The 20,106-nt window shown below is 38.2% G+C and overlaps 2 protein-coding genes across 2 annotated transcripts in view; both read left to right on the top strand.

Annotated features, from left to right (window-relative positions):
• The window catches only part of DRC1 (dynein regulatory complex subunit 1), a 265,623-nt gene that overhangs the window by 174,398 nt on the left and 71,119 nt on the right, over positions 1 to 20,106 (top strand). The window lies entirely within an intron of this gene.
• SELENOI (selenoprotein I) overlaps positions 1 to 20,106 on the top strand; it is a 45,615-nt gene that overhangs the window by 19,332 nt on the left and 6,177 nt on the right. The window contains exons 4-8 of the mRNA XM_050753664.1: positions 2,000 to 2,074; positions 6,519 to 6,781; positions 8,396 to 8,504; positions 17,079 to 17,127; positions 18,773 to 18,953. Coding sequence (XP_050609621.1) covers positions 2,000 to 2,074; positions 6,519 to 6,781; positions 8,396 to 8,504; positions 17,079 to 17,127; positions 18,773 to 18,953 — 677 coding nt within the window. The remainder of the gene's footprint in view (positions 1 to 1,999; positions 2,075 to 6,518; positions 6,782 to 8,395; positions 8,505 to 17,078; positions 17,128 to 18,772; positions 18,954 to 20,106) is intronic.

The following is a 20,106-nucleotide window of genomic DNA, read 5'->3' as shown; positions in this document are numbered from 1 at the left end:
AAGTTAAAACTCAAAACTTTGCCTAAACACGAATACAAACAGGGCTCAGTTTACCTGTCAGCTCTAGGAATATCCCTTCTCCTTTTCTAGTCAGGAAAGAAAAATCCCCTTTCTTCTGAAGGAAATGTGATTATCTTTCCTCCTTCCCTGCATCCCCACTTGACTTGAATGACTCCTAGTTTCCTCTGAAAATGGTTCTTAGACCTTAAGTATTTATTGCTAAGTCTGGGCCCTTATTGGGGAAGAGTGGAAGGAGGCCCTTTTGGAGCCAGTGGTCAGCCTGCTCCCGCCCTCTGCTCCAACATCTCTCTCACCTGTTTTATCTTCACTCTGTTTCACACCAGGCTTCTGCCCCAGGCCAAAGAATTGGGATGATGAGGGAATAGTTGGAGACAAGTTTTGTTTTTATTGTTCAGTTGGTTGATTGCATTGAGAGGAATAGAAAGATGGAGATAGATGGGCGTTTTTTGCATTCTAAGAGAATTTATTTTCCAACAGTAATACTTAGAAATGGTGTAGTCAGGAGTGTTAGTGTTATAATTCATCTGTGTATGAGTTCAGCAGACTTTTCTGGACTGACCTGGAGAAACTGAATACCATTGACAACATTGTTTTAGTAGAAAAATTTGGAGTTTCAAACACTTAAGACGCTTTTTACTTTTTTTTTTTTGAGACAGAGTCTCGCTCTGTTGCCCAGGCAGGAGTGCAGTGATGCTATCTTGGCTCACTGAAACCTCCGCCTCCCAGGTTCAAGCAATTCTCCTGCCTCAGCCTCCCGAGTAACTGGGACTACAGGTGTACACTACCATGCCCAGCTAATTTTTATATTTTTAGTAGAGCAGGGTTTCACTGTGTTGGCCAGGCTGGTCTTGAACTCCTGACCTCAAATGATCCACCCGCCTTGGCCTTCCAAAGTGCTGGGATTACAGGTGTGAGTCACTGCGCCTCACCAAGACTTTTGATATTATAGAAATTCTGAATATTGAAAGTATACATATGTGGAACTTTACTGAAACTTTTAGTCATAGCTTCTGTACATGTAATAAAATGGTAATTGAAGTTGGAAATGCCAACTCTGAAGCATGAGAAGATCATAAAGTACACATGAATAAAGAGTAAGATTAAATTTTGTTAAGCATTGTTTGGGTATTGTGGGTTTCTAAAAATTTTTTTATTTTTTATTTTTTTTGTGTGTTTTAATCCTGAGGACACCCTAAAGAATGTATCTTTGTAACTAGAAATATTATTTTCTTTGACAACTCTAAATAAGATTGTTTACTTAGTTATTAAGGGAAGCAAACATACATAAATGTTATATATATCTCCCCAAATCATATAAGTTGAAGGACTAGATAAACCATCTATTCCCAATATATTTGGAAAATACAAGATGGGAGAGATTAAATGATACATTCAAGGTTACACTGCTGGTTGATTACAAAGCCAGGACTAGAACCCAGACTTTCTGATTCTCAGTTGTTTTGTCTTAGGGGAAAAAGTGAGCTCCAGATATTTCAGAATGATTCTGATGCCCAAATCATTCAGTTGAGGTGATCTATCTATATCCAAATCAAAAGGTCTTTTGTCTTGCTAATTAATAGTATAGGAAAGGATAAGGTGAATGCTCAATACAAGTTTGTAATACAATCATAAACAACAAGAATTAGATTAAATGCAGTTAGTTTTTAAATTCCAAAAATACATTATTTTTCATTGTGGGCACATGAAAAGTATTTGTTTTCAAGTAAAGGTGAACACTCAGTCTTGAGTTTTGATAAAAGCTCAAAATAAATGCTTTACTGTTTATGAGGGGCTGGGAATTACTTTTTTGGTTTTATCAGTTTCCTGATATTATTTACCTAATTCTGGATTCAAAATATATTGTAAAGTACTTTAACTTCTAATGAACAAATAGCAACACTTCTCACTGTCAGTATATGCTATGGTAAGAACTACTATACTTAAACTGTATTAAAATCTTAGTTGCTTTCCTTTTCAGCACCAGGTCACAAGCATGTGCCTGACTGGGTTTGGATTGTAGTGGGCATCCTCAACTTCGTAGCCTACACTCTAGGTAAGGAATTGGTAAATACTTACTATAGTCAGTGACTGGTGAATCAGCAAGGATAGCCACCTATTAAAATAACATTTTCTCCTGTGCTTAATTCATTTTAACTAGAGTTTATTAGTATCCTGTTCAAATTGATAAATATATTTTTGAGTTTCTCTACAAAAAATATTGTCATTCATTGTGAGGGTTTCGCAGAATAAGATGAGTTGGTAAACCACTACTTGTGGGCCAAATTTGATGTGTAGCCTATTTTTGTTAGTAAAGTTTTACTGGCACACATCTATGCTCATTCCTTTATATGTTGTCTATGGCTGCTTTCCTGCAATAAAGACACAGCTGAATAGTTGCAACAAAGACTTATGGCCTGCAAAGCCTAAAATATTTATCATGTGGCCTTTAAAAAGTATTTAGCAACCTCTGGAATAAGACATAATTTTTGCTTAAGTTTGGGAAGTAATACTGCCATATGTAATAATTAAAAAACAGATACTATGATAGAACACAGTGGGAGAACACATAAGGAAGTGATCAATTCTTTTTTGGTACAGAGAGTGGTCAGGGAGTGGGCAGGGAAGCCTACTGTGCTAGACTATACTGTCTGTTCTGCCAAGAATGCTTTTCATTAGGATTATCCGCATGGCTTGTCCTGCGTTCTTCTCTCCTCCTTCCCTGCTTTATTTTTCTCCATAGCATTTCAAACCATGTAACATGTTATCTATTTACTTTCCTGCTTGTTTGTTATCTCTCTTTTCTAACTAAAATGTTAAGTTTTGTGAAAGTGAATACTGCGTTGTTCACTACTTTATCCCCAGTATCGTAGACACTCAGTACATAGTGTTTAAATACATGTAAAATAGCAGACCCTGACTTCAAGTTGCTTAGATCTCTTCAGATAAAAGCGACTTGTTCTCATAAAACCAACATAACCTGCTACACGATTAAATACTGATATGGTAGATGTCATGCTGACCAGAGCTGCAAGAGTTTGGAAAAGGAAGAAATCAGTGACGTCTAGAAGAATTAGGGGAAAATTTAGTTAAAAGCTACATATTTAGGCAGAGGCTTTTGCACATTTGTTATTACAGATGAGCAGGTCTTTAAGTGCTGCTGAAGGATTTGGTTGCCAAGGACTGCTGAGAGGAATAGGGAAAAGTTGAGAGTGACCCGTGAGCTCTGACTTTTGACAACACTCCATAAGATCCTTTTGATGTACCATCTATGTGTTCGAGGCCCACAGTTTTTGGCAAAAATCCTGACCTGACATGAACTATTTGTTGCAAACCAGTCTTGAATGAACATAAAGCAGTTTATAATCTTTATTCTACCTAGTGTGACTATTCATGACATTTTGCTATAGAAATACTTAGATGTTTGATCACAGGATGCTGCTCTGTGTCCTACTGGGGAGTCTCTGATAATATATGATATATGCCCTGAATTACCTTTTTAAGAAAAAAAAATTCTAAAGCATATCTGGACCTCAGACTTGTGGAGATGGAATGGGTATAGTGAGAAAATGTATAAAACCTAATTAATGCGTAGTTTATGAATTGAGTATTGTAATAACTGCATAGGAATTACATTGAAAATGGGAAATTGTTAAGCCAGTAAATAATGAGAAAACACTTTCTGGGAATATTTTAGCTACTTCAGGGCAAAAACTTTCCCAACTCTGTATAACAGAAATCTGTAGTATTTGGATAGGGAGTTTGGGATTCATCTTTTCATAAAGTCTTCAACAATGTATTATGCCACAGACTGATCTAGGCACTGGGGAATATACTTTAGTGAGCAAGATTAACAGTAATTATAAGAGTTTTTAATTCCTTATTCTGAATTTTTACAATTAGCCTAATTCTAAAGCACTTAGTTAACAAAACTGTTTCTTTTGGGCGAAAAAGTGTATAATTCAGTGAGACAGGCTGTCTCTAACAGGTTCCTCTGTTTCTGCCTGTAAAATGAAGGTGTTCCACTGTGCTTTATCCTAAACTCTGGCTTTCTCCTCATTCCCTTGGTAATGGTGAGTCTCACTCTACAGTCTTAGTTAAGATTCCCATGTTTATATCTTGTTTATATCTAGCCCTCACCTGTGTTCTGAGTTCCTAATAAGTACCCTTGGATTGAGTTCCTTGACATTACCATGTGGATATCTCACTAACACTTCAATTTCAGTATCTGAAATTGTACTCTGCATCTTGTCTGTCAGTCTTGCTGCTGCTTCTGACTTCCTTTTTTCTATTAACACTACCACTATCTTCGTTACCCAGAATAGAAACTGGAGATTCTCTTCTTGTCCTTAGGCCTTATGCCTCATCTTTGCTGCATTTTATCATTTTTATTTCCTCAATGTCTCACCTACCATCAGCTTCTTATTCCTACTGCATTTCATCTCAGTTGAGGCCTACTAATTAGCGTCCCTCTCTGCAGCCTGTCATTCACACCGTCAGGTGCCTCTTCCTGAAGCATTGCTTTCACTCTTGTCATTTCTCTATTCAGATACCTTTAGTAACTCCCCATATTCCCTACAACTTTTAACTGGCTCAAACCTCCTTTTTAACCTTTTTATATACTTCACTCTTCACATGCTAGTCTCTAGTCAAACTAAAGTGCTTGGCATTTTCTGAACGTGCATTGTGCTTTTCCACCCTGGTGTGTTTTGCTGATAGCATTCCCTCCTTTTGAAATGACATACTTCTTTATGTCTTATCAGCTGAAATCCAACTCATTCTTTATGTCCTCTACTCAGATTTCACCTGCCTGAAAAGCCATTCTAGATTATCTTAGCCTAAAGAGAACCTTTCCCTTATCTGTACTCTTCTATGGTTTGTGATATACCGTAGCTTTATTATCGTGTTTTTGTTCCTTTCTCTTTTTTTTTTTTTTTTTTTTTTTGAGACAGAGTTTCGCTCTTGTTGCCCAGGCTGGAGTGCAATGGTGTGATCTCAGCTCACTGCAACCTCCACCTCCTGGGTTCAAGCGATTCTCCTGCCTCAGCCTCCCAAGTAGCTGGGATTACAGGTGCGCACCATCCCTGGCTAAGTTTTTGTGTTTTTAGTAGAAACAGGGTTTGGCCTTGTTGGCCAGGCTGGTCTTGGACTTCTAACCTCAGGTTATCCTCCTGCCTTGGCCTCCCAAAGTGCTGGGATCATAGGTGTGAGCCACCACACCCAGCCTGTTCCTTTCTCAATTGTAAATACTCTGAGTGCACAAACAGTTTATTCTAAGATTCTTCCAATCCTTATAGCACCAAGAATAGCGCATTAGTTTCAGTAAATTCAATTCTTATATTTGCTGAATATCCACTATGTGCATTTTCTGAAAGCACTTAAGATTATGGGGGCAGTAGATCTGTAAAGAAGTGATTATGATTTCAAACAGGATAAAGTAGATGTTGTGACTGAAGTACTCTTGGATCCTAGAGCAAGGAGGGGTGAGATAAGTTGTGAGGAATTACTTTGGCATGTTCGCTGGAAGCTTGAGAATTTGTAGCTAGTGAAACAATCCAATAGTTGCGTAGATTTGGAGGTGTTCAGAGTCGAAGTAAAATGCTGCTTTCTCAGATCTAAAATTGACACCATTCAGTGTAATATGACATTTAGATTTTTAGATTAAACTTTGAAAAATTATATATTTTATTTCTGAAGTCTTTGTTTTTTGTTTAAAATTTTTTTTTAGAGACAGGGTCTTGCTCTGTTGACCAGACTGGAATGCAGTGGCATGATCATAGCTCTCTGCAGCCTCAAACTCCTGGGCTCAAACAATCCTCCCACCTTAGCCTCCTGAGTAGCAGGAACTACAGGTCCACACCACCATGCCTGGCTAATATTAAAATTTTTTGTAAAGACAGAGTCTGGCTGTGTTGCCCAGGCTGATCTCAAACTTACGGGCTCAAGTGATCCTCCTGCCTTGGCCTGCCAAAGTGTGGGAATTATAGGTGTGAGCCACTGTGCCTGGCCCTGAACTCTTTGAAGTGTAGAATTAAATAATTAGATTTTTATAGTACCGGCTGATAGCCATACTTTTTTTTTTTTTTTTTTTTTTTTTTTTTGAGACGGAGTCTCGCTCTGTCACCCAGGCTGGAGTGCAGTGGCGCGATCTCGGCTCACTGCAAGCTCCGCCTCCCGGGTTCACGCCATTCTCCTGCCTCAGCCTCCCGAGTAGCTGGGACTACAGGCGCCCACAACCGCGCCCGGCTAATTTTTTGTATTTTTAGTAGAGACGGGGTTTCACCGTGGTCTCGATCTCCTGACCTTGTGATCCGCCCGCCTCGGCCTCCCAAAGTGCTGGGATTACAGGCGTGAGCCACCGCGCCCGGCCTGATAGCCATACTTAACATTTCTGTGATACGCTGATTTGTTTTGTTTTGTTTTTTTCCAGTTGATTAAAGAAGACTTTCTCCATCCTGGTGCATATGTTGAACTTTTCCTGTGGTTTGTTTTTGTTGCAGATGGTGTGGACGGAAAGCAAGCTCGCAGAACCAATTCTAGCACTCCCTTAGGGGAGCTTTTTGATCATGGCCTGGATAGTTGGTCATGTGTTTACTTTGTTGTAACTGTTTATTCCATCTTTGGAAGAGGATCGACTGGTGTCAGTGTTTTTGTTCTTTATCTCCTGCTATGGGTAGTTTTGTTTTCTTTCATCCTGTCCCACTGGGAAAAGTATAACACAGGGATTCTTTTCCTGCCATGGGGATATGACATTAGCCAGGTGGTAAGTATGTGTTCTACCTTAAATTTTCAACATTGCCATGATACTTTTGGAAAGCTTTTGTCATTGCTTCTTTATTGCTCTTAGGCTTTTTTGATTAGAATTGATATGTACTTTAAAATTTTTTATTTTTATTTATGGAAAATTTCAAAAAAGTAGAATAGTATAGTGAATAGTAAAGTAGAGAGAATAGTTAAGAAAAAGTAGAGAGAATAGACCCTGATATACCTATTGGTTAGCTTCAGCAATTAGCACATGTGGTTATCTGGTTTCGTGTATAACCTCCCTGAGCCCTTTCTCAATTATTTTATTTGTTTTTTTTTTGTTTTGTGTTGTTTTTGTTCTTGAGATGGAGTCTCACTCTGTCACCCAGGCTGGAGTGTAGTGGCGTAATCTCAGCCCATTGCAGCCTCTGCCTCCCGAGTTCACGCGATTCTCCTGCCTCAGCCTCCCGAGTCACTGAGATTTCAGGTGCCCACTACCATGCCTGGCTAATTTTTATATTTTTGGTAGACACAGGGTTTCACTATGTTGGCCAGGCTGGTCTCAAACTCCTGACCTCAAATGATCCGCCTGCCTTGACCTCCCAAAGTGTTAGGATTATAGGCATGAGCCACCATGCTCAGCCCTTCCCAATTATTTTAAAGGAAATTTCTAATATTATATGATAAATACTTCACTATCTCTAAGAGCTTCCTTTAAAAAAAATCACAATGCCAGTATTACACCAAGAATTTAACTATTTCTTAATGTTATTAAATGTTCATTTGAACTCTTGATTTTGTAAAGAAAGATATGCACATAGAATTGAATGGTTGGCTTTTTGTGTTCATTGCCACCTTTTCAGTGTGTAGAGAGATTTCTTTTTTCTTACTTTAATGGCCTTGCTATTAACTCTCCCTGCCTTTGAATCCCAGCTTTTTGTGTTGCCATTTTGCCCATTTGCACCTACGTCTCCAGTAAAGAAATCAGAAGTTGGAGTGTTTGTTGAAGGAAGTGGTTGGGTGGGTAAATTTGGATCATCTTACAACTTAACCAATTTATGAGTTGCTGTTAAAGTGCTCCAAATGATGGCCAGTTGCTTGCATTGTCTAGAAGTTGGTTATTTTATAGCATTGTTGGCTAAAAGATTGGTTTTCTTTGGTTTTTTTTTTTTGTGACGGAATTTCGCTATAGTTGCCTAGGCTGGAATGGCGGGATCTCAGCTCACTGCAACCTCTGCAGTGTTCAGGGGTTCTCCCGCCTCAGCCTCCCGAGTAGCTGGGATTACAGGCATGCACCACCACACCTGACTAATTTTGTATTTTTAGTAGAGATGGGGTTTCTCCATGTTGGTCAGGCTGGTCTAGAACTCCCGACCTCAGGTGATCAACCCGCCTCGGCCTCCCAGAGTGCTGGGATTACAGACATGAGCCCCCATGCCCGGCCAAAAGATTGTATTTTTAAAGGTAAGAAGACTTGCCACAAAAGGTAAGAATTGCCACATACCAAATATAAGCATACTTCTTGCTTTTACTAAAACTGTTTGACTTGACTTAATGCTGCATAAAGCATGGTGACTCCTGATCTTTCTAGCGTTAATGCTTCTGTATGCTTTTGTCTGCATTTTCCTTCCAGACTATTTCTTTTGTCTACATAGTGACTGCGGTTGTGGGAGTTGAGGCCTGGTATGAACCTTTCCTGTTTAATTTCTTATATAGAGACCTATTCACTTCAATGATTATTGGTAAGAAGCTCCATGTTGAAGCCTGTTTTAACCATCACTTTGTTATCAAAAGAGCCAGTATTTGACTATAACAAGCAACAACACCCTTTGCCTCACAAAACCTCCAGGAGGCAGAACAACCTTACAACCTTGTAGGATTTCAGCCTAACCATTAAGAAAAATAAGATTTCTTTGTTTTTGGTTTTTTTTTTTTGTTCAGCATCAGCTATTTCTAATCAGAGGGAAATACCAAAACAGATCACACAAGCCTGATAAAGTGACTATTCAGATTAACCTAGGCTGTATTGGAGGGTCCACATTTGGTATAGGTTTTATATTTATCTTAAAGTTGAAAATTACTAGTTTGTATGAAATACAGGACAGATGAAATGTAGAGATTATTTTATAATGTATCCACTCAAAAAATTAAGCTTCTATTCCTCTCAGATATCCTCCTTCTTAACCCACTGATTGCTAAAGATTTTTTATGGTGGTAATCTTTCTGTTTTGATTTTAGCTAAAGGGGATATCTATAGGATGATTGACTGAGTGGAGGAGGGTATTAGTGGTATGGAAAGAGGTAAAGAGAAATCTAGATTGTTATTTTGGGGCCCCAGGAGTGGCACTGAGAACCTTTGTAGAAGTAAAAAGGTATATGTGTGGGCTATGTCCTGTGTTCTGTTCTCTTATCTAAAAAATAGGCCAGGCACAGTGGCTCATGCCTATAATCCCAGCACTTTGGGGGGCCGAAGTGGGAGAATCTCTTGAGCCCAGGGGTTTGAGACCAGCTTGGGCAACATAGTGAAATCCTGTCTGTAGAAAAAACTGAAGTTAATCAGGTGTGGTGATGTGCACCTGTAATGCTAGCTACTTGAGAGGCTGAGGTCAGAGGATCACTGGAGCCCAGGAGTTGGAGGTTACAGTGAGCTATGATTGCATGTGCCACTGCACTGTAGCCTGGGTGACAGAGTGAGACCCTGTCTCAAAAAAAAAAAAAAAAAAAAGAATAAATTAAAAAAATAACCCTTTCCCATTTGGTGAACCTTGGTAATGGAATGGGAATTAGGTAAGGCTTAGAAACTGTTTAGAAGACAGCATATTAGGCCGGTCACGGTGGCTCAAGCCTGTAATCCCAGCACTTTGGGAGGCCGAGACGGGCGGATCACGAGGTCAGCAGATAGAGACCATCCTGGCTAACACAGTGAAACCCCGTCTCTACTAAAAATACAAAAAACTAGCCAGGCGAGGTGGCGGGCGCCTGTAGTCCCAGCTACTCGAGAGGCTGAGGCAGGAGAATGGCATAAACCTGGGAGGTGGAGCTTGCAGTGAGCTGAGATCCGGCCACTGCACTCCAGCCCGGGCGACAGAGCAAGACTCCCTCTTAAAAAAAAAAAAAAAAAAAAAAAAAAAAAAAAGAAGACAGCATATTAGGCACTGGCTTTCAGAAAAGGAATGGTTTGGGCTTTTTTTCTGTAGCTCTGGACTACATATTTTAGGAGCTATCTTGAAATCTATCAAATGTTCATTTTTGATGCCTGTATAAACTGTTATTTCTTTACCTCAAAAAGGCTATTTTTCTTCTCCAATTATGTAGTGACCCTTTTGATTGTCCTATGGGCAAGTTTCCTGCATGTTGCATTTAAATGTTAAATTTAGATAAGACAGAATCCTCTGGTATATGAGATACATTTTTTAATGTTAAGTGTGTACTCTAATAGGCACATAATTTTCTTTATAATGTTTCTACTTTTATATAATAAACCCCTATGTACTGTTATCCAGTCTCAACTATTTTCAGTACCAGTGCCAATCTTGTTTGAAATGTGCCAGTATTCTCTAGCCCCCTGCTTAGCCCCCTGGGTTGTGTTATAATATACAGTTTATTTTACTTACTGACACATTTGCCTTTATATTTGACCTACCATGTGGTTGGTGTTCTTTCCCAGAAGTTTGAAGGACTTCCTTTAGGTTTTTTTATAGTGTAGGTCTGGTAGCAGTTTATTCTCTCTTTTTACGTATGTGAAAATGTATTGATTTTGCCTGAATTTTTTCTTTTGGCATTTTGAATACATCATTTTAATGTCTTTTGACATCCATTGTTTCTAAGTCAGCTCATATATCATTGTCACTCTGTAATGTATTAGTTTTCTCTTGTTGCTTTAAAGGTTCTGTTTTTATCTTTGGCTTTCAGAAGTTTGACTATAGTGTACTTAGGTGTGGTTTTCTTTGTGTTTGTCTTTCTTGGTATTTGTTGAGCTGTTGACTCTGTTGGACCTGTGAATTAGTATTTTTGACTGAATGTGGGAAGTTTTCAGTCACAGTTTTACTTCTTGAGATATTTTTTCTTCCCCTCTCTCTTCTCTTCTGGGACCCCACTTACATGTGTGTTACACAGGTTTGCTTGATACTGTCCTAAAAGTAATTTTCTGCAGCTTTATTAAGTTTTCTTTAATCTCTTTATTCTTTGTAGTGGATAACTTCTATTCATCTATCTTTAAGTTCATTGCTTTTTTTTTTCGTCTGCCATCTCCAATTTGTGGTTGAGCCCATCTAGGAAATCTTTCATTTAAGTTATTGTACTTTTCCCTGGGTGCAGTGGCTCACACCTGTAATCCCAGCACTTTGGGAGGCTGAGGTGGGAGGATTGCTTGAGGCTAGGAAGTCAAGACCAGCCTGGGTAACATAGTGGGATCCCATCTCTACAAAAAATAGAAAAATTTAGCTGAATATGGTGGCACATGCCTGTAGTCCCAATTACTTGGGAGGCTGAGGCAGGAGGATCACTTGAGCCCAGGAAGTCGAGGCTGCGGTGAGCTGTAATTGTGCCACTGCACACCAGCCTGGGCAACAGAGTAAGACCCTGTCTCAAAAAAAAAAAAAGTTACTGTACTTTTCAGCTCTAGAGTTTCCATTTGGTTTTTAAACTTTCCATTTGTCTGTTAAGATTCTTCTGTTCATTATTATCTATCATATTTTCCTTTAGTTCTTTGAACATATTTAACATTGCTGCTTTAAAGTCTGTCTACTGAGTCCAACATCTGGGCCCACTTAAGAGTCATTTTCTGTTAACTGCCTTTTTTTTTTCTATTTCTTTGCATATCTAGCAATTTTGTTGTTGTTGTTGAAAACCGGATATTATAGATTACATTTGTGGAGACTATAATCTGTTCCGCTCTGAGGATTTTTGTTTTTTTGTTCTGATAGGCATTTAACTTGTTTGGACTCAGATGAAAAAATTTGTCCCATCACATTGTATATTAGCTCTTGTCTCCGTTTGGTTATTTTTAGCTTTTAGCTGCTGCTTTTTTAGCCGGGTCTCTTGGGGGTCTCCTTTGTGTCTGTGTAGTTTAGTGGTCAGCCAAAGATTTGGGCAAAGTCAATACTGAGATTTTGGTGCTCACCTCTCTGTGATTTTCTTGCTTCTGGAGTTTCCCCATCCTGAATCTTCAGCTGCTCTTCCAGCAATTGTGTTCTACCCCCAACCCTCAAGCCAGTAAGAGTTTTGCCTTCTTCAGCCCAGTCTGAGTGTGGGTTGGAAACACACTTAGTGAGAGACAACAGAATCACATCTCACCAAGAACACCTCTGTCTTTCAAGGACAGCATGTCCTCTACTTTCTGCCTTCTCTTTCACTATGTTCTGTGGGGTCTTCTATTTGCTTGCTTAGTTTAGCATCCATACTCAGGAGTTTGGGCAGAGTATATTCTCAGATTTAGAATCTCAACCCTTCTGCATCTCTCTCTTCTACAATACCCCCCACCCTGCTTTGGAGTTCCTCTGCTGCTCTGAATTATGGTATCTGCTTCCACAAGCTGGTGAGGAAGACTGTGGCTTTCCTCATCTGGGTTGGGACGGGGTAGGCAAGCCACAAACTCGGAGTTGTTCCCCAGTGTTTCAACCGTAAATGTTTCTCGAATTTCTCTCTGCCCTTGAGTATTTTCTAGTACCTTCAAGTAGTTGTTTTAAATATCTTTGTCTGGGTTTTAATCATTATTTATGAGAAGAATTGTCCTCCCTTTTTATGCCATCATTAACAGACACCTTCCTTCCTTTAGATTATTTTAAAGCAAATCCCAGATATCATTTCTTTTCATCCATAAATACTTCATTGTGTATCTCTAAATGATAAGGATTTCTGTAAAAGAACCACAATTGATGTGTTTCTATAGCTGCCAAGTACCTATATAGTTGCCTTTGGTTGGTATGCCTTTTAAATTTCTCTTAATCTGGCTGGACGCAGTGGCTCACACCTGTAATCCCAGCACTTTGGGAGGCCAAGGCAGGCTAATCTTCTGAGGTCAGGAGTTTGAGACCAGCCTGGCCAACGTGGTGAAACCCCATCTCTACTAAAAATACAAAATTAGCCAGGTGTGGTGGCGTATGCCTGTAATCCCAGCTCTCAGGAGGCTGAGGCAGGAGAATCGCTTGAACCTGGGAGGTGGAGGTTGCAGTGAGTCAAGATCGCGCCATTGCCAGCCTGGGTGACAAGAGCGAAACTGTCTCTAAATAAATAAATACGTTTTTTTAAAATGTCTTTTAATCTATGTTGCTTTTCCCTATTTTTCCTTTGAAGTTTATGTGTTGAAGAAAGTGGGTCATTTGGCCAACAGAATTCTTAGATTCTACATTTTCTTGGTTGCGGTCTCATGGCATTGTTTAACATGTTCCTCTACTCCTCACTTTTCCTGTAAATGATAGTTAGATCTGTGAGCTTCGTTTGTTACAGGTTTAATTTTGGGGGTCGGGGGCGTGCTGGGGAACAATACTTATTAAGTATTGCATTCTTTTGCATCACATTAGGAGGTCTTTCTATTGCATCACATTAGGAGGCAAGTAACGGGTTTAGATTTTGTATGTTCCATCTGCTACAAAGTTTACATCATCACTTTACCATACTTATATATATGTATATATTTTAACCTGCTACCTTAAACTATTAAGGGTTAAACTTCACCTAATAATATTAACAGACATTGATTATCATGGCTTAGGAATTCATTCATTCAATGGATAGGTAAGGAAATCAAGTTTTTAGTTTTATGATAAAATACCTCATAAATACATACTGATAATTTGAAAGCAAATTTTATAGTACAGAATTTTTCTTAACCTCATTGATCTTACATTTTTATCTCCTTTAAACCTATGACAAAATCCTTGGTTTTCAGTGACACAGAATACTCACTTGCTTTATTCCATGAAATACTCACAACAGTCTCATAAAACAGTACCTAAATCAGCAAACAGACGAAAACTGAAAATTAAGATTTTGTTTATTTTGCAGTTTTATTTGTCCTTATGACTTGTCCCACTAGGTGTGTCCAGTCAGTTTACTATATTTTAAAATCACCACTCTGTGGTTATGCCACCAGCTGTGGATTTATACATCTAGGTTTTTTTTGTTTTACTTTAAAAATTACTTTTTCTTTTAAAATTCATTTTTCCTTTATAATTATGTAAAATATTTGTGATAACAAAGTCAAATTTACAGAACGAGGTATATTCAAAGAAGTCTAGCTTCTATTGCTACCCAATCCTTTCTTTCCTCATTGTTTCTTTCTTATTATAAGTAAATATTTGTGTTTCATTTTATCACTCACTTTCATAGATACATGGTAGCATTCCATTCTATATGTACCATACTATATACTGTGCCTTTTTTTCCCACCCCCCTGCTTAATTGTATATCCTAGCGATCACTCCATAGTGGTCTATAAGAATCCTCCTCAGTCCTCTTACAGCTGCCTGGCACTTCATTGTGTGGATGTACCATAGTGTGTCCAACCATCCCCCTATCAATAGACATTTGGGTTAGTTCCAGTTTTTGCTGTTGTACAAATTGCTGCAGTGAATAGTCTTGTATATCAGTCTTTTCATATTTTTGCCCGGGTGTTGAGGAAGAGGTCCCTAGAAGCAGAATTGCTATAGAGGACAAGTGTGTGCTGTTTTGCTAAATGTTCCCATATTCCCCTCCATATGGGTTGTGTGATTTTCTTTCCCACCAGCAGTGTATGACAGTGCTTGTTAATTTATAGTTTTACCAACATAGTATAGTGTCAAACGTTTGAATTTTTGCCAGTCTGATAGGTAAGAAATGATGTCTGTACAGTTTTAATTTGCCTTTCTCTTACTATGAATGAGCTTTTCTAGGTTTAAGAGCCGTTTGTATGTCTTTTTCTGTATATTTTACATCTCTCAAGCAGGTTTTTTTTTCTATAGGGTTATTGGCCATTTCCTTTATTTTTAGAAACTCTTCATGTATTAGGTATATTAATCCTTTAATATAAATTATAGTTTTCCCCATTATTGTTTCTCTTTTTAATTTTTCTTAAAGTACTTTTTGTTTTGGTGGTTTTAATTGAAGTATCTACTTAATAAATAAACTAGAAATGTGAGGAACGAAAATATTTTTTATGCCATGCTATCCTTGGATTGTATCTCATTCAACTTGGTCCTTTTTTTTTTTTTTTTTTTTTACAAATTCTACTCTGATTTTTCTCTAGCTGTTAAGTTTCCTATGTTATGAAGTCTGGGCCTTCACTTGTGGCAAGATGAAAAGCAGGTCTGCATATGTATGGTCTCTATCACTGTTCTCTACTTGAAACATAGAGCTTCATAGACAAGTATTTAACAATTAAGTACTCGTTACAGAAAGTACATTAAGTGCTAAAGAGAAGAAACAAAAGATGCAGCCTTTCTCTTTGGCAGCCTATATAGAGCCCCAGCTTTCTACGTGCTCACTATACTTGAGATAGTTATTTCAATATTTTTAAAACTAAAATTACTCTTGGTGGCAAATCTTTTGCTAGTTTGTCTCAGCCTATTTCCAACACCTCAGAGCTACGAGTACTTCTGCGTTAATTCATTTAGCCTTGGCTCCCCTCCAGTGCTTCCCAGACATGGAGTAAGCTGCTAAAAATTTCTGAGAACACTGAGGACCTCAGGTGGTCTTCTCTTTCCTTTCCCTTTAAGTTCGTCTAATTTGGGGAACTTTGTTCCCCTCTAAGTTCGTCTAATTTGGGGAACTTTATTCTACTTGGGCTTGGAAGTAGCAGAGTACTTCTTTTTTAGAGATAAGATTTCTGTTGGGTTCTAGTCTTTGTTTTAAGCCAAATGTCTTAGGAATTGTTTAGAAGGAATGTTTTCTACCTTTAATCTTTAAGGCCATAGCTGCATTGACCCTCAAACCAAGTAGAGTCACCAGGTAACTGGAATAGACAAACGGGCTAATATGTTGCATGACAATGGAACATCCAAATGAAGTGCCCAGCAGCTTGCCAGATATATTGATTCGGAGTTTGAGAGAGAAAATAATTAGGAACCTATATCACTATAGATCATAGGATCAAAGAATTTTAAAGATGTAAGGGACACTAGAAAATAGTTCAACCCTTCCCCATTGTACAACTGGAATCTAAAGTTCAGATTGTTAGAGTTTGCCCAAGAGTCCGTAACTAGATTTTGCAATCATCTTTTGTAAGTTTGTAGTTGAGCTTTAAAAGAAGATTCTCAGAGAGAGAGAGAGAGAGAGTATAAGTACAGTGGGGCACCCAGAAGTAATATGCAGGAAGTAGAATTGCCAACAAAGGATACAGAATGAAATGGTGAGATGGCTAGTGGAAACATAGGGAGAATGGCATCATAAAGACAAAGGGAGGAAAGAATTTCAGTTTAGTGGATAGTCAACCAAGGCATTTCACTTAGGAGTCAGGAATGAAAAAACGACACTGAATTTGAACATTAGGAAAGCTTGGTAAATTTCAAGAGTATGATTTCTGCAAAGTTGGAACACAGTGAATAAAAAAGTTCTAAGAAATTGAGGACAACTGAAAAGTTTAGCAAATGATAAGACAAAGCAGAAGAAGATAGTAGATAGTGAGGACAGTAGAATCAATGGGAGGATTTCTTGGGAAGGCCATCTTTGTTTTAAAGTTTGTGGGAAGAGAACCAGTGTGCGGATGGAAGTAGCTAGGGGGAGAAATTGAAAATGCTAGGAAGACTGGGTGCGGTGGCTCATGCTTGTAGTCTCAGCTGCTCAGAAGCCTGACGTAGGAGGATTGCTTGACCCAGGAGTTCGTGACCAGCCTGGAATATACCCAGACCCTGTTTGCCAAAAAAAAAAAAAAGAAAAAAAGCTAGGAAGGTAAAAAATAAATGTGAAGCAACAGGATTCCCCCTTTGAGTAGCTCATGCTTACTGTGCAGTTTCGGTACCCCATACCGTTCCAGGTATCTTAACATGTCATAACTCATTCACTTCTCGAAGCTCTGTGGGGTTGCTACAACTGTTATCTCTATTTTATAAATAAGGAAACTGAGGCAGTAAAACACCAACTTGCCTGAAGTCCCATAATCAGTTCATTGTACAGTTGAAATTGAGGCCCAGCTGGCTCTTTGAGTCTGCCCTCTGAATCACCAAATTGTACTGCCAGTCTTCCTGTTGTAAATGTTGTTTATAAATGTATTTAATTTTATTACAGAAGTAAACTTGAACCTGAAATGTTTGGGGTCTAAAAATATTTGTTTTGCATGATTCAGTGATAATGTAATAATCGCTCTTGAATAAGCATAATAATTGAATACTTATTCCCTTTAGGTTGTGCGTTGTGTGTGACTCTTCCAATGAGTTTACTAAACTTTTTCAGGTAAGTATTTTATTTTTTAAATGGGCAAGAAATATGAAGTTTTAGCAGTTGTTAGCTGAACTTAGGGATCTATTTTCCTTTTAGAATCAGGACATTTTGAAAAGGTCACAAAACCTATATTTTAAGTCTAGAATGGGGTAGGATAGTTTGGGGTGTCTGTGGTGGCTAATGTAGTCATTTCAAACACAGCACAAAACTACTAGTTCTTTTGTTATGGTTTTGGACTAATCAAATAGTCTTCTAATGAGGCCAGGCACAGTGGCTCACACCTGTAATCCCAACACTTTGGGAGGCCGAGGCTGGCAGATCATGAGGTCAGGTTTGAGACCAGCCTGACCAACATGGTGAAACCCTTCTCTACTAAAAATATAAAAATTAGCCGTGTGTGGTGGCACGTGCCTGTAATGCCAGCTACTCAGGAGGCTGAGGCAGGAGAATTGCTTGAACCTGGGAGGCGGAGGTTCAAGCAGGTGGCAGCCTGCTTGAGCAGGCTCCAGCCAGGTGGCAGAGCAAGACTCTGTCTCAAAAAAAAAAAAAAAAAAAAAAAAAAAAAATTTAGCAAGATCATAAAAATTCTGAATGTGTGTAGTTTAGGACCAAACTGGACCTGTGCTGACTTTTCTTAAATAGTCCTTCTGTAGAACTTCCCGTCTGGGTTGTGGGGAGAAGGGAGTTGCTCAGGTGGAGTTTCATTTCTCTGATCTGTGTGCTTCTCCACTTTTGCTGAGCCACACTGAATTTGCCTATTGTGTACTGAATATATTTTGCTCTTTCTTTCCTTAGTAATTTTGCTCCCACTGTTTCCTTTGCTCCTTTTTCTTCTGGTTGAAACATTTTCTTATACTTCCCACTTCATCCTTTAGCTCCGAAATCTGCGTAGCAGAATCTTATTTACGTTAAACCAAGCTCTATTAAACTTCTTCATTTATTGGAGCTGGCAGTCATTTATAGAAGCCATATAGTTTAAAGCTCTGAAGGATGTAGAGATTATTTCTCTACATTTTCTTCTCATTTTATAACAGCCAGCCTCTGATTGGGCAACATATTGCCCGAGGTCGTGTCATCAGTGGCGGAAGCAGGACTGGAATTTGGAGCTCTCTTCAGCTGAGCAGACATGTATTGTATAACCTCTGTGTGCTTAGAGACACTGAGATGTGGTATGCCAGTCACACCTCAGAGTCTTTCTTGTGAGCTCTGTCTCACTCTAAGTTCTCTATCACTTTGTGTCAAAGCTGCACTTTGAGGTACTCTTCTAATATTTTATGTTCATCTTATTTCCCCCATTAGAATATCTCATAGAACAAAGTCCAAATTTTATTCATCTTTATATTCTTAGCACAGCAGTTGATAGTTTGGTTTAAAGAGAAAGAAATGGGATTAGAGGTCAGAAGATTTCCGTTCTAACCCTGGCCCTGCCACTTGGTAGCAAGTTTTGTAAATTTAAATTCTCTTATCCTCACTTAGCCTGTCTGTAAAATGGGATTAATGATGTTGGTTCTGTCTATGCCACAAGATTATTGTGAGTATAAAATAAGTGTATAAATAAGAAAACTATAAACTACAGTACAAGTACTGTATAATTTATATGTAATAATGTTCTTTATATTACTTAATTTTTTAATATTACTTGATTTTTTTTTTCCAGAAGCTATAAAAATAACACCTTGAAACACAATTCAGTCTATGAAGCTGTGGTTCCCTTATTTTCTCCATGCTTGCTGTTCATTTTGTCTACAGCGTGGATCCTTTGGTCACCTTCAGATATTTTAGAGCTGCATCCTAGAGTATTCTACTTTATGGTTGGAACAGCCTTTGCCAACAGCACAGTAAGTTTTTTTCTTTTAAAAATCATAATATATATTAGGAATGTATGACAGAATTTGATAATTTGAGAAATTTTTAATATTAGAATAAACATATTTTAATTTAAAGATTTTTATTTTAGAAATTTGAAAGAATAGTAACCCCAAAAACTGAAATGCTGAAAATTACTTTGTTTTGCCCTTTGAAACCAATAGGATTGGAGACTACAGTAGTATTTTGGAACTGTGGCACACTTGAATTTTTTATTTTGGTTGCCTGCTGAAGAATTCATGGAAAAAATTTATAGATTCCCTTTAGACTCTAAATATATTACCAGTATGACTGAAATGGCTGTAGACTTAAATGATTATTCTAGGAAGCTTGGAAGAGATTTTTGAGAAAGAGAAAACACACACTTTAAAAATCAGCTGATTTTAAGATTAGGAACATGGAATTTAAAACTTTGTAATAACATATTTTTATAAATTCCTTTCCATGCTGGACTGTGCAAGACAGCAGACAGGAAGCAGAGATCAGGAGTTGAGAAAAGACCCTGATAGTCCTGAAAGCCAGAAGGTCTGTGTTCTAGCTCAGGCCAGTTCCTTAGAAGTTTTTATTTTGTAACTTAGCTACTCATCTTATGTTTCCATGTTTGTAACGTGTGTAATATCCCAAGTCCTGCTGACTTTATAGGGTTTAAACATCTAAAAACACTAATGCATTGTATAAAAAGTATCTCTGAAAGAATTGTATTTAAGTAAGCTCTTCAAAAATAAAGGAGCCAAAGAGGTTTTGAGATATTAATTATGGCAACGGGACTGAACTGGAGGTAGCGCTTCTTCATTGCTATAAAGAAACTTAATTGTGTGGGGGTGTGAGAGGCAATTTGGAATTTTTTTTTTTTTTTTTTTTTTTTTTACATATCATAGAGTCTTAAAATTGAGAGAAATTTCTTTTATTCAAACTGTTGCCCAGTGAAAGAATGCCTTCTATAGCATCCTTATTCAGTTAGTTATCTTCCAGCCTTTTCTGACACACACTGTGAGGGTGCATAGGTTTTTGGGCAGGGCCAGGGGTCCAGTCGGGCCCCTAAGCATTGAGAACTTCTGAACTTAGATAATGTAAGTGTGTTGGTTCAGGTACTTGAATGCTTTTCAAATGTTGGAATGACTAGTT

Source organism: Macaca thibetana, chromosome 13, assembly GCF_024542745.1.
Source record: "Macaca thibetana thibetana isolate TM-01 chromosome 13, ASM2454274v1, whole genome shotgun sequence".
NCBI lineage: Eukaryota > Metazoa > Chordata > Mammalia > Primates > Cercopithecidae > Macaca > Macaca thibetana.
This window is presented reverse-complemented; position numbering and strand designations above follow the sequence as displayed.